General features: G+C 47.2%; 2 protein-coding genes across 2 annotated transcripts; both read right to left on the bottom strand.

The window, feature by feature from the left end:
• Nucleotides 1-1,077: 1,077 nt before the first annotated feature.
• Nucleotides 1,078-1,536, bottom strand: PtA15_7A43 (uncharacterized protein; the record flags this gene model as incomplete). Its single annotated transcript, XM_053171046.1, has 1 exon — nt 1,078-1,536. One exon carries the CDS (start codon nt 1,534-1,536, stop codon nt 1,078-1,080), a length of 459 nt encoding a protein of 152 aa, XP_053021872.1.
• A 615-nt stretch (nt 1,537-2,151) lies between these two features.
• PtA15_7A42 (uncharacterized protein) lies at nt 2,152-5,910 on the bottom strand (the record flags this gene model as incomplete). Its single annotated transcript, XM_053171035.1, has 11 exons — nt 2,152-2,173; nt 2,268-2,458; nt 2,532-2,773; nt 2,850-2,964; nt 3,075-3,092; nt 3,208-3,343; nt 3,413-3,550; nt 3,652-3,890; nt 3,977-4,443; nt 4,556-5,451; nt 5,537-5,910. 11 exons carry the CDS (start codon nt 5,908-5,910, stop codon nt 2,152-2,154), a joined length of 2,838 nt encoding a protein of 945 aa, XP_053021871.1.
• Nucleotides 5,911-13,015: the final 7,105 nt, after the last annotated feature.

Genomic DNA, 13,015 nt, shown 5'->3' with positions numbered 1-13,015 from the left:
GCTTCCTCACAATAAAGATGGGGAAGATGGGCAAGTGGTGAAAGCAATTGGAAGACAAGATGATTGATTGAGCTCATGGCTAGTTTTTATATTCATTCATTAGACTCAGATTGATCTATGGCTGGATTTCTAATTCTTGTTTTAGCCTGACAATGTGCGGAAAAACGTGGCACATTTTGGCAAAGGCTGGCAACCAATCCAACCGGGAATTTGTATTTTTCAAGGAGAGATTTGACCACAAGGTCATCCTCAAATAGCTTGTAGTTGTTGATGTATTCTTCAATGCAGACAACCTGAAGCAGTTCCAAACAGAGATCATGTGGGAATTGACAGAAATTGAGGTACTCTTCTAGGGTGGTATCACCATTGGTTTCATGCATCACATTGGATGATGGTTCTCTCATATTCATCAAAGGTTCAGGAGACCGCTCTCTCTTGTTCCCTTGAGGTCCGGGTGAGCCACGTTGATTGCCGTGTCTTTTGATGTTTACATAGCGAAGACATGATGGTGGGTGACAAAGATCTACACCTGGCTGTTCTCTCAACTGATACATTTGTGTGGGTAAACTCAGGTCACTTCTGGATGTGCTGGGAGTGATGCTGAAGAAAAACTCACGACAGCCTCTGCCCAGATTGCAAGTGCCTTCGGAGTGAGGATAATCCCATCAGCCGGATTTGTTGGATTACAAAACACTGTAAAGCTCCGGTGCAAGTTTCCAGATTGGTGATGTGTCTTGTGAAGATCACGGATTGTTTCTGAAAGACAAAACTCGTTAAGAGGGGGGTTTTGTCTTCATGTTAATTAGATTCAGATCTTTTATTTGGTCAAAGAGTATTTGTGTCACGTTTGTTGCCATTGTCAGCACCATTCCCATGGTCAGCACCATTCCCATTGAGATTTTGCAGCGCCTGTTCTATTGCTGCGGCCTCCTGATGAAAAACAAGCCTCAAAAGATTTCAACATTCAGAAGCTCAGCTTTGCCAAAAAAACAAGACACTGACTTGTACCTGAGCCCCTGATTCTTGGCCTGGCTTTGGTTGCTTGATTGAGATAGATCCTTGACCACGACCGCTGTTTCAAAGCTCATCTTTCCATTCTTTGAAGATCCCAGGCGTGTCAAGTATCATGTTGTTGGAATGGCTAAATACACCTGTGACGCCATTAGATACTGCAATTGTCCATTTGATTTTTGGTGATTCAGAATTGAGATTGGCAAGAACCAAGTTGCCAAGGTTGGCAGTCTGGTTGTTCATAAGTTCCGCAATTTTGTGTTGGACTTTGTCTAGGCTGGCAAACAGGGTGTGCATCTTGATCAAACATCCTTTTGGTTGTTTGTAGCAAAAAGGTGCAACCTGGATCATCTTACCGCCGCATCCTTGTCTGGGTGGCTTGGGGACATAGAGAGTGTACAAGACAGCGACTGAGACATCTTGACCTTTGATTTCATTTTCCCCTTTGTGGTCTTCATTTTCATTGTCTGGAGTCTGGCTTTGAGGAGGGCTTCCAAGGTCGGGCATTATATCATCAAGAGGCATGATTGGATGATTGGAGAGTCAAGAAATCAGTGGCAGTCAAGCCTTCCATTCCCCCCAATACCCTTTGCTGCTGGATATCTCTTACAAGCTTGTTTGAGTAGGTTTGAGTATCTGCAGAACTCAAAACAAACTCTGCACTATTTTAGTGGGAATTTTTGCGAGCACAAATTCCCATTCCCATTAATTATTAGAACAACTGTATGTATCACAAAATTTCCTCACCCAAACATTTTTATGATTTTATGATTTATGCATGCATAAAATTATGCAAACCAACTTTGAACACCATAAGTGCTGAAGCTCTAGAGGGAAACCTTGAATTTCTGGATCATATGTTAAATTAGAAGGTGTTTCTGTTTTGGTAGCGGTTTAAATGTTTAGTCACTAGTGATGATGGTACAAAAGAAGACAAAGAATGCACAGCCGGAACAATCTAAGCAAGCCACTAACCAGCATTCAATGCGAAAATTAAGCTTGGCTGGGTGCTTTACCCATGATCAATCCATTAGGTTGGGTGTGGATGGATGAATGGGTGGATAGGAAGATGATGATACTGATAACGGGCAGGGAAAATGGGGGACAGAAGAGATAGATGACTCATGCTGATCGGTGGGATCAGATCCCACGGATGAAAGGGCTGCCAAGTCGACCAAAGAAAACCAAAAACATTAGACCAAATGAAGATTAGAAAAGCCGACCGCGGAGGATACTTGGTTAAGAAAAAGACTGACTGGTTGAGGGCTTCCTTGGGTGAGATTCTGCGACTAGGTTCCAAGGTGAGAATTTTCTCCAGTAGATCAACAAACGCGCTCAACAGTTTCACGTCCGCGTCTTGCATCTTCTTTGTCACGTGGTTGGGCATCAATCGACTCTGGAGTCCTTGTATTGGCTTGTTTGGTATATTGATACTCTTGACAACATCCTACAATCGTTCCAAAGCTCAGCTTTTATCAAACATCAACACAAAAACGAAAGCAAGTGAGAAATGAGCTTACGGTACCAGTCATCCGATTCTTTTCGACACTCAAGAAGTTCCCGTTCTCATCATCAAAATGGACGTTAGAGAACTTAGCCTTCTTCAACAGCTTCGAATTAAACCTCCCCTTTAATTCCATGATCAGCAACAATAGATGATTATTGCTTCTGCCAGGGAACAGAATTTTACCGGTGTAGAGTTCGTACAGTGTACAACCAATCGACCAGATGTCGATCGAGCAATCATATGGTAAGCCGAGGACTATGGAACGCAGCTTTTTATGTAAGTACAGGATCTCACCCCCAAAAATGAATTTCCACGATTGAATAGACTCAACTGATCTCGGGTGCACGGTAAAACCTGGACACCAGATAAGGCGTGATTTCATTTTCGGTAACATCGGAGGCTGAACCCAGATCACATACTTTAAGGACCGATTTCGATTCGCTTACCTGAATCGGGTAATACAGAAGGGGGCGGAGGAAGGAGATTTGGAACGGATTTGTCAATGCGTTGGTTGGATGGCAATCCATTGCCAGTAATCCCTAGGAAAATCACAAACCAGAATATTGTCCGGTTTCTGTGAAGGCCGGATGAGAATGGCAAGACAAGTGAGGAAAATGGATGGAAATTATGAGCAACTTGCAAGTGTAATTTCGATGGTGGTCTTAGCTATAAATGGATAATGGGCTTACTAAATCGGCATGCATTATATTGCATTTTTTCATAAGTGATAAAGCCAGAAACATTTGATGGGCGTATGCCCTGACGGCTCTTAGATTGATACCGACGTCCTTGCCGAACCTCTTGACTACTTCTCGCAAATTCATACTGCAAAACACAAACAGAGGCGCATCAATTACGATGGCGGCAACTCCCACACATGCATGTTGAGCTCACCTCATCGCTTCAAATACTAAGCAAAGATGCCCTCGATGCTCAAACGTCCGCTCAAGTCTGATAATGTGGTACTTGCCGCCTGGATCAGCCTCCTGGAGCTTCTTGAGAATGCTAGCCTCCTTCTGACTAGATTTAAACCTAGCCAATCAAATCATAGATGTATTAATTAAACCCATCAACTGATACTGCATCGGAAACTGACCGCTGGTAGGCGAGTGAGGATATGGGATTGGACTTACATACTCTCTTGACTTCGGACTACTTTGATGGCGACATCGTTACCAGCCCCTTTAATCCCGTCCTTAGCAGCAGACATGTCCTTCGCACGCACCACTGATGCAAACATTCCTTTGCCAAGGTTTGCATGGACATGGTACCTGCCATTGTCTAACAGCTCGCCCAATATGACGCGATAGTAACCGTCAGCGTCATCAAAATTATCGACCACTTCAGCATCCGTACCCGCTCGATTGATGACCTTTTTCCAAAGCGGATCATTGTTAGCTGTTTAGTCATCCAAGAAACAAAACAATCAAGTTGAATCTTTTGTGAGGGACTACGTACAGGCAAAAACGGAGCAGACGGGTTTGAAGAGTTTTTGTTGTTGTTCCCCTTGGTGATTTTTTTCTTTTTCGCCTTCTTCTCAGTGGAATCGATGGCAAACATGTCATCATCATCCTCGCCATCTTCATCGCCAGTCTCATCTTCGTCCATACCGTTTGCTTCCGGGCCCTCAGAAAGATTTGCTCCAGGTCGAATATCTGTAGCGGGCAGCGGATCACCTGCTCTCTGTTCATTGATGTGTTTCTCGTTCTGCCGTTCATTGTCAATCCGGCGATCGTCATCCGGGTTGTAATCAGCAGCTGAGATGCTCTGATGACCTACACCCGTGATGGTTTGTTGGTCTAGTGGATGGTTTGACACTGCGGATTCGTCGCCATCGGCTGTGGTTGCTGAAACTTGATTGTTAGGATCTTGTGTTAAGTCAAAATTGGCTTCTGCAACCGGTTCAGGAGAACCTGCGACTGAATCTGATGAAGGATATGAATTGTAGAACATTGATAAGTGATACGCGCTTCCGACGGGATGCCGGGACAGATTGGAAGGGAACGCCTATCTCGTGGCAGTAGGGAGATGACCTACCAGAGCCTTGTTCTGATCCGATCCGGGTCGGTTGAGGAGTATCTGAGTCAAGTCGCATTCTAGCGGCAGGACTATTGAGGTTAGTAACCTTAGAGATGGGGTCAAGTAAGAGTGGGAGATGATTAGCCTTAGGCGGGTTGGGATTTGAAGTGGCTGAAGGGATGGAAGACTTCGGGTGATCTGCAGGGGGGTTATGAACAACGGGCAGGCTGGGATCTGTAGTCATAGTAAAAACATCGGATGGGTTAACAGTCTGGTTCAGCTGTTTATGTTTAGCTAGGATTTCAGCTCTTTTACGACGTGCTTGTTCCAGTATTTCGTCTTCAGTCAGCTGTGGCGGGGGCTCAGCAACACCGACCACCTCATCATCATTCTGATCATCTTGTTCTTTGCTCAGGTTATCTGAGGTAGATGGCCTTGCAAGATGGCCACCAGTGGCCTGCGTGTTATCCGTGGTGGACCTGCGCTCCAAGTCGCGTCGGTGATGATCTTGGCGGTGATGTCTGCTGAATCGGTCTTCTTGGTCAAAACGACGACGAGGATAATCACGATCACGATCAGGAGAGCGTTTGCGGTCTGAATAAGGCGGGGGAGGAGGGTGGGCAAATCGACCGTGATCACGGTCACGATCCTTCCGTCGGTCTTGTTCGCGTTCGCGATGCGAATAGAGATCTCGCTCACGGCTATCAACTCGACGCTCTCGAGGACGATCCCTAGTGCGATCTCGATCCATATCACGATGACGGTGTCGGTGTGAGGAGCGGTCAAGATCCCGGAGCCGTTCACGATCTGATTCCCGCGTTCGGTCGCGGTGTCGGTCACGCTCAGATTTCACCGACTGGGACCGCCGTGAAGGAGATAGCGAATGATTTGAAGAAGGGACTCCTTCTGCGATTCTGGAAAATGATTTACCAACGAAGAAACATGAAGTGAGTTGAAAAGGGTCACCAGGGGGCAAGAAACATGCTTCAGGAAACCCACTCTCCATCTTCTACGGTATCATCTACAGGTGCTGGTGTGGGTATCTTGCCATGCTCCTGCTCTTTCCGGCTTCGGACAGTTGAGTGATGGTTTTCATCACCAGGTCTTGATCCATGGTTAGAGGCACGTTCCTTGTTATCATCAATGCAGTGTTTGCTAGTTCGATCGCCACTGCGCGGAGGAGATCGTATCCGATGATGAGAGTCCCGGGATTTGGGTGAGGAGGTGTATTCGTTCTTGGGAACCTTAGGATCTTTCTGGTCTTGTTCGCTTGGATCCCTGAACCATGGGTTGTCTTGATCCCGTTTGCGAGCCGAAGGACTGGATGAGGAGTGGATCGAGCCAAAGGTGCGTTTTCGAGGTGTTTCGATCATGATATGTACGTTGTGCCAGTCGATAGTTTTCTTGGGATGATGGTTGTTGCTGGTGACCGATCTCCGTCGGTTGGGGGGTTATGTGGCTGTGGCGGAGCGGGGGTAAGCGGGTGGATATCGGGGAAGCACAGCGGTTTTTTAATATTGAGCTTCGAGTCTTGACCTCCTCACCACTTCAGCAAAACAAACGGCATCGTCGAAGCTCATGAACGCCTAAAATGGATTCTTGCGGCTGAGCTTCATTCATGCGGGCATATCCAGCTACATACATAGCTATAACAAGAATACTTCCGATGAAAAGTTTTGCTCACATCCATGCGAAGTTGTCCATTTATTTTGAACCAGCAGTTGGAGGATTATTGGTGTACACGATGCTACGACACCAATCGATTCGTGGCCTGAGGAAAGTAGCTTTACTCATTTAACTGGAGGCAGGCTACGAGCTGTGATTAAACCTTTTTTTTACGGGTTTACCGTGCTCCCTTGGGCAACATAAACAATTGCCAGCCTACTCTAATTCTGTAATGTTCCTCTGGGCAGCTTTCGAACGGAAAAGACAGAGTTCAAAGATCAACTGTTCTTTGCATTTTATTTCCAAAGCTCCCGACAAATCTGTTTCCCACTGGGGTAACCCTCTCTGTACTCAGGATGCCATTGACTCGTCGGAACGGATCCATCGAACAATTCTCATCTAGCGCCAATCAGCTGATAATTGTGGCGGGCGGGGCACAGGTATATGGGCTCAGTGGAAAAGGGGCTTAAGACGCTTTGTAGCTGAAAGTATGTAGATGAGAAAATAGGATGATTTTTCAAAGGAAGAGGCAGAAAGTCCTCATATTTATAGTAAAAGTATGTACAAGAACGTTGCGCGCATGACAGAGAGAAAGTGTGAAACATCAGGGAAAATATAGGAACGTGGCTGAAACCCGGGCCAGGCTGGGCTGGGCCATAGTTATCATAACCAAGGTGAGCTAAGGGGACTGGCTAAGCCAGGCCAACCAGCCGCTAAGTAGCGGTCGGGTTACCAAGTTAGCCCGACGGCTACATAATACATTCACGGTGCCCGAATGACTGCAAACAGCTCCAGAGAAAAAAGAAAAAAAAAACGCTGCTCATACCAATACTATAACTTCATCATTCTCCCAAGAGCTCGTTATAACCGCCCAACTTGATCTCTTCATAGCGGGGAGTTGGGCGGACCCGGGAAATATGGCCGATATATTTTACCTTGTATGGAGGACCTCAACACAGCCCGCGGAGCTGGGGCGTGAATTAGCAAACTGAGAACCTGTTTCAGTTCTGATCAATCTTGCCGTGGAGTTTGAAAGAAGTGAACTTAATTGATAAGTAAAGATCTATGTGTATAGATCCCTACGGATGTATCTACTGGAGTTGGAATTCTCTCTTGATCCATGAAGAACCAGGATTCATTATATTTCCAGTGAAAAACCAAAATTCACTACATTTATTCCATGCCCCCCTCGCCCATCTAAAAAACGGACATCTTCAAACAATTTGAGAAAGGCATCTTAGAGACCAATATTAATTCAACCAACTGGTGCGCCTCGCCAGTTATCTGTGAAACAGACATCTACAAACCATTATGGCAACTGAGCCATGGATCTGAGAGGGATGCGGATGTTTCAGAAACTGCTATAATCTAGCAATTCACTCCACTGGCGCCCTATTTCTGAGCCTCTCCTGAGTCTCCATCTCCTTTTCGATCTGAGAAACAGACAGCTGAAGCTGGAAACTAGCATTGTTTGTTTGAATCGTGTTGTTTAATCTCTGCTTGCCGTGGTAAAGACTTGAGAATTTTCCAACACCCTACTCAGTATGTATACATCTCCTGCTTTTTGCGATCACATAGTTTGCTGAGCAAACTCAGCTGAGAAGAAAAAAATAGTCACAGACCTGGCTTGTAGGGCTTTAACTGAACAGAGTCGTGCCTCTGGTCAATCACAGTCCATAAGTAGCGCGTACCAATGTTCTCGATCGCGTTTCAATCTGTGGCATGCTCAGCGAAGAGCCAAATGTGAAACTTTGCCCGACTCCTCCAACGGCGCGCCATCCTTGTCGGGACCAACTCACCCTTGCAACCAACAAGCCTTTGCCACTTCTCAAGTCAACCCTAGCAACACAGGTAAGCCACACCTGTATATCAGTCCTGACTGATGATTCAGGAACTGTACACTAACCAGTTTACCTGCATCTACCGCCTAGGCGAAGTCCCAAAGCAGAAAGATTACGGCCAGACTGGTCAAGGCCTTGACACCGCAACTAACCTGGACTCTTAATGGGCCAGTGCCATGCAACAATAATCGGCATACACCAGAGTAAGACACACTGGGTATTTTTACTATAAAAGGACCTTCAGTTCTGACCTTCTGATTGCCTTTTCCCTTGTTGCACTTCTTCTTCACAGTTTCAATCCCATAGCCAGATCGCCTTAAAAGCCTCGTTCCTGAATCCTCTCACCCCTTCCTTCCTCGGCTCTCGACCTTGTCTCGCCGTGCGACCACCAGATCACTTTAGCCAGAAGCTACTTTCTCCCCTGTCTTCGACTCTTTTTCAGACCGTTTCATCGCATCTTTTCTTGTACATTTTCATATCCTTTTCTTTTTCATATCATCCCGTCTCTTATAACCATCTCGATCCTGCTCTTAGGTAAGGCTCAGACTCCATCATTTCCTCCTCTCCATTTTATCTCTCTCTACTGTCATCATTGTACATATATTTCATGATTTAGAGGTCTGATGAAATACACGCTCTCAGTCACCTGAATTCTTACAGATTTACAGTCTCGATACTCAAACAAACCACTCGACTCAACTTTCAGAACTGACAAGAGCAGGACGATATGACGGCCAACATCAGCAAAGAGGAGCTCAAACAGATTCCAGTTCTCACTGGAAGCGGCAACTACCCCATCTGGACCAATCGGATGGAAGGCCTTCTCACTCGCAACGGGCTGTTCGGAACGGTTACCACCAACCCAGGTCAAACTCCAAACGCTCAAACTCGAGAGCTCTTATCCGAGACCGCAAACATCTTGTGCTCCAAAATCGGCGATAGAATCTACAACGGCATTGTCAAGCAGCATCGTATCTCCAACGGCTACAAGATCTGGTCCAAAATCAAAAGAACGTATGGATCCTCAACGGCGCACGGCATAACCAGGGCAACCAATTGCTGGCATAACCTCAAATTTGACGGCGACTTAAATTCCTTCCTAGATCAAGTCGAATCATGCCTCACTCTATTTGACTCAATCAGCCTTGTTCAGACGGAGGGAGCCATTTGCGGAGCCATTTGCGGCAAAATAGGCGTGAAGAGAAGCGGCATAACCGATCCTCTCATGATGAATGAAACCATCATGAACAATTCCGAGCTCCTTATTGAAAAACTCAGGGATCTGGCTGTCAACGACGAATCCTTTCACAAGGCGGCAGGGATAGAAAGAGCTGGGACCGCACTCTCCAGCACTCCAAGAACTCGTCCTCCCCCTGGATGCAGGAATGGCCGGCACAATCCGGAAGCTAGTCACCCGGAGTCCAAGTGCTGGGCACTACATCCAGAACTGCGTCCTGTTCGCAAACTCAAGAATCCTGCTGGGCACAACACGCAGGCACCCGAGCAACCCGAGGCATCTTCCTACAACACTCCTTTATTTGCTCACTGTGCTACGGTTCAGTGCCTTTCTCACAAAACCAATACCCTTGGGCCTGTGCTTGATTTGGGTGCTTCGCACCATATGTTCAACGATCTGGCTTACTTCCGAGAAACCTCCATCTGCAACATTCCTATCAGCACCGGCAATGGCTCCGATAGCCTCACGGCTACCAGAACTGGAACTGCGATCATCTTTCAGCCGGACGGAAGAACCCTAGAGCTTCCTGACTCGCTCTTTGTCCCAGGCCTGAGCAGGCACCTCATTTCTCTCGGCAAACTCACCAAGAAGACGGCAGTGATTAGCAAACAAGACTCGGTGCATCAGGTCGTTGTGACAGTACAGTGACATCCGCACAACAGGCGGAAGGGGTTGATGACCAAGGCAAGGGAGAACTCAGAGATTGCGGATATACTTAGTTTAGGGTTTCTCTTCGTTGTAGTTAGATCTCCCGTACCAGAGCTTGTATTTCCTCTTTCTCTCTTTTTCCTCACTCATATAGTCGCCTCTGTTTGTATCACCTCAATAGGTGATTACCGTCTCCTCTTCTTCTCTGTGTGTCCTCGCTCTCCCTAGATCTCACTCGTGCTCACTGCGGACTACTGGCGCTTCTTAGGTTTGTTTCCTTTCTTTCTTTTTTCCACATTTGTCACTTCCTGTCTTTCTTCTCTTGCCATGCAATTCACTCATATAGTCGCCTCTGTTTGTATCACCTCAATAGGTGATTACCGTCTCCTCTTCTTCTCTGTGTGTCCTCGCTCTCCCCAGATCTCACTCGTGCTCACTGCGGACTACTGGCGCTTCTTAGGTGATTACCGTCTCCTCTTCTTCTCTGTGTGTCCTCGCTCTCCCTAGATCTCACTCGTGCTCACTGCGGACTACTGGCGCTTCTTAGGTTATGAGCCCAGCCTACTAAGAGCACCGTGTCAAGTAGGATTGCAATAGAACCATCCCAGAGTTAGAAGTAGACAGTTCACCATCGTGGCGGGAAATCAGGATTGCAAGCCTTCCAATCTTATCGGCCGCTTTCCTTTCACTCCCAATCCCGACGAAGAAGACCCAGCCCCAGAGCACCAAGAAAACTCGTCTGGCTCAGACACCGAAACCCTCATCGCCTCAGCGCTCAATCCCAATCCTGCAGTCGCTTCGCACCAGGATAATTCACCAAATTTAGACGTCAAGACAACCATTACTCAGGCGCTCAAACTCATCCCAACTACTTCTTCTCCCAATTCCAACAATCCAGAGTCAACCCATACACTCAATTCCATCATGACCAAGAGTAACAGTTCGGCCAATTCAACCAACTTCAAACTGGTCACTGATCCCCTCAATGACAACAACTTCGCCACCTGGCGACTCAAGATGATCAACGCCCTTGGCTTCCAGATGTTGGACGATTACATCTTTGAGGATCCTAAGACTCTGGAGGGGAACGCTGACTACAAGATCAAAAAAAAACAAGCCACCACCTTCATTTGGCTTCATCTCAATGAAGAAAATGCGCACAGGTTTGTAGGTCGAAACTATAGAACGTTTGAGCCCAAGGCGCTGTGGGACGCCATCAATGCACACTATGCCACTCGGTCGCTGGAGAACGTCGCCAAAGTATGGGACAAGCTCTACGAGATCCGATTTGCAGACGATACCATGAAGGATTCCATAAATCTCTTTCGAAACACCTTCGATCTAATGTTGGAAGTCGCCAACAATAAACTTGACAAACCCACTTTGGAAACCTGCTGGATCTTCATCATCCTCAAGCGACTCCCATCCTCTTACGCCACTTTCCGGTCTCTTCGTTTCAACAGCCTGAAAGGACTGGACGACACCCTTGAGCTAGGAAGCTTTCTCAAAGACCTGGAGGCTGAACTTAGGCGCCAACAGGAGGCTGATCCCGGAGCCCAAGGCCCTGCTAATCCAACTGCCCTTGCTGTCTCATCATCGGGGAGCACAAACAAACCAAGCAGCTCTCGACGAACTTGACTCCGATGTGAAAACAACAGGCATAACCCCGAAACATCTCACTCGGAAGAAGAATGTCATGCTGTTCACCCTGAAAAAGCCGCAGCATACCTCCAGGCCGCCCTCGACAAAGTCAACGCCCGGATTGCCAAGAAAGCTATGCTGAGTGTTAATTCAGGGATTTCGGATGTCATTATTTTTGACAGTGGAGCTACCGGTCACTACTTGAAGCATCGCTCCTACTTCATCACCTTCAAGGAGTACTCCTCAGTAGTTTATGTGGCTAACGGATCTACCATCCCCATTGTCGGCGAAGGTCGTGCGATCATCTCAACTAGTTCTGGTCCAATTCACATTGACAGGGCCTTCTTTGTGCCAGACCTCTCTAACTCTCTCATCCCGCTAACACACTATCTTCGGAAGGGGTACGCAATCATTCCAACTGACAACGGGACAAAGTTCAAGTGTGTAAAGGACAATGATATCATGTGTGTTGGTAGCACCGGGGACGACATTCTCACAATCGAACTTGGTTCTCAAAGGGCCTTCTCTGCCATCTCAGACGCCCTCATTCTTCACAACTCACTCGGTCATCCCAGTCTACCCTATCTCAAAGCCGCGCACCCTGATCTTCATATCAAAGAGCTTGGCTGTCACAACTGCGACGTCTCCAAGATGACTCAGCAACCCTTTCCCGGCTCATTTCCAACCGTCAACGGTCTCCTTGATTGTATCCATATGGACCTGTGCGGACCCATTACTCCGGCCTCTTGGGGGGGAAATCGTTATTTCCTGAAGATAATAGACGGGCATAGTAAATACCGCTTTATCTACCCGATGCCGAGTAAGTCCAACACTTTCCAATCTTTTCTTACCTTCCTACTCCAAGCCAAAGCTTACACCGGCCGAAAATTGAAATCCGTAGTCTCCGACAACGGAGGGGAGTTTGTGAATCGCAAGTTCAGCGAGTTGTTTCGGGAGCGGGGAGTTCGGCATCTTACGTCAGCACCATACACCCCACAACAGAATCCCTTTGCCAAACGAGGCAACAGGACCACAGTGGAGAAGACCAGAGCTATACTGCTAACCTCCGGTCTCGACTTAACCTGGTGGGGAGAGGCAGTCACAACCTCAGTCTACTTGGAAAACCGATCCCCGGACAGCTTGATTGGCATGCGGTCTCCATTTGAACTATGGACTGGAAGCCCACCCGATCTCTCTCAACTCTATCCGTTTGGGTGCAGAGCAGTATTCCTGGAGGAGAAGAAGTGGCGGCACTCCAAATTCTCTCCATCTGGCAAGGAGGCGATATTAATCGGGTTTACAGAGGGCCACAAGTCATACAAACTGTGGGTTCCTGACTCAAATAAGATCAAAATCACCCATCATGTTCGTTTTTTCCCGTCTGAATTTCCGTCTCTCAATGCCTCCGTACGCTGCAGTGAAATCGTTGAGTGGATGCCTGACCTT

This window comes from Puccinia triticina, chromosome 7A, assembly GCF_026914185.1.
Source record: "Puccinia triticina chromosome 7A, complete sequence".
In the NCBI taxonomy this organism is placed as follows: Eukaryota; Fungi; Basidiomycota; class Pucciniomycetes; order Pucciniales; family Pucciniaceae; genus Puccinia; species Puccinia triticina.
The sequence above is the reverse complement of the archived record's forward strand: the minus strand, read 5'-3'. Positions and strand labels throughout refer to the sequence as shown.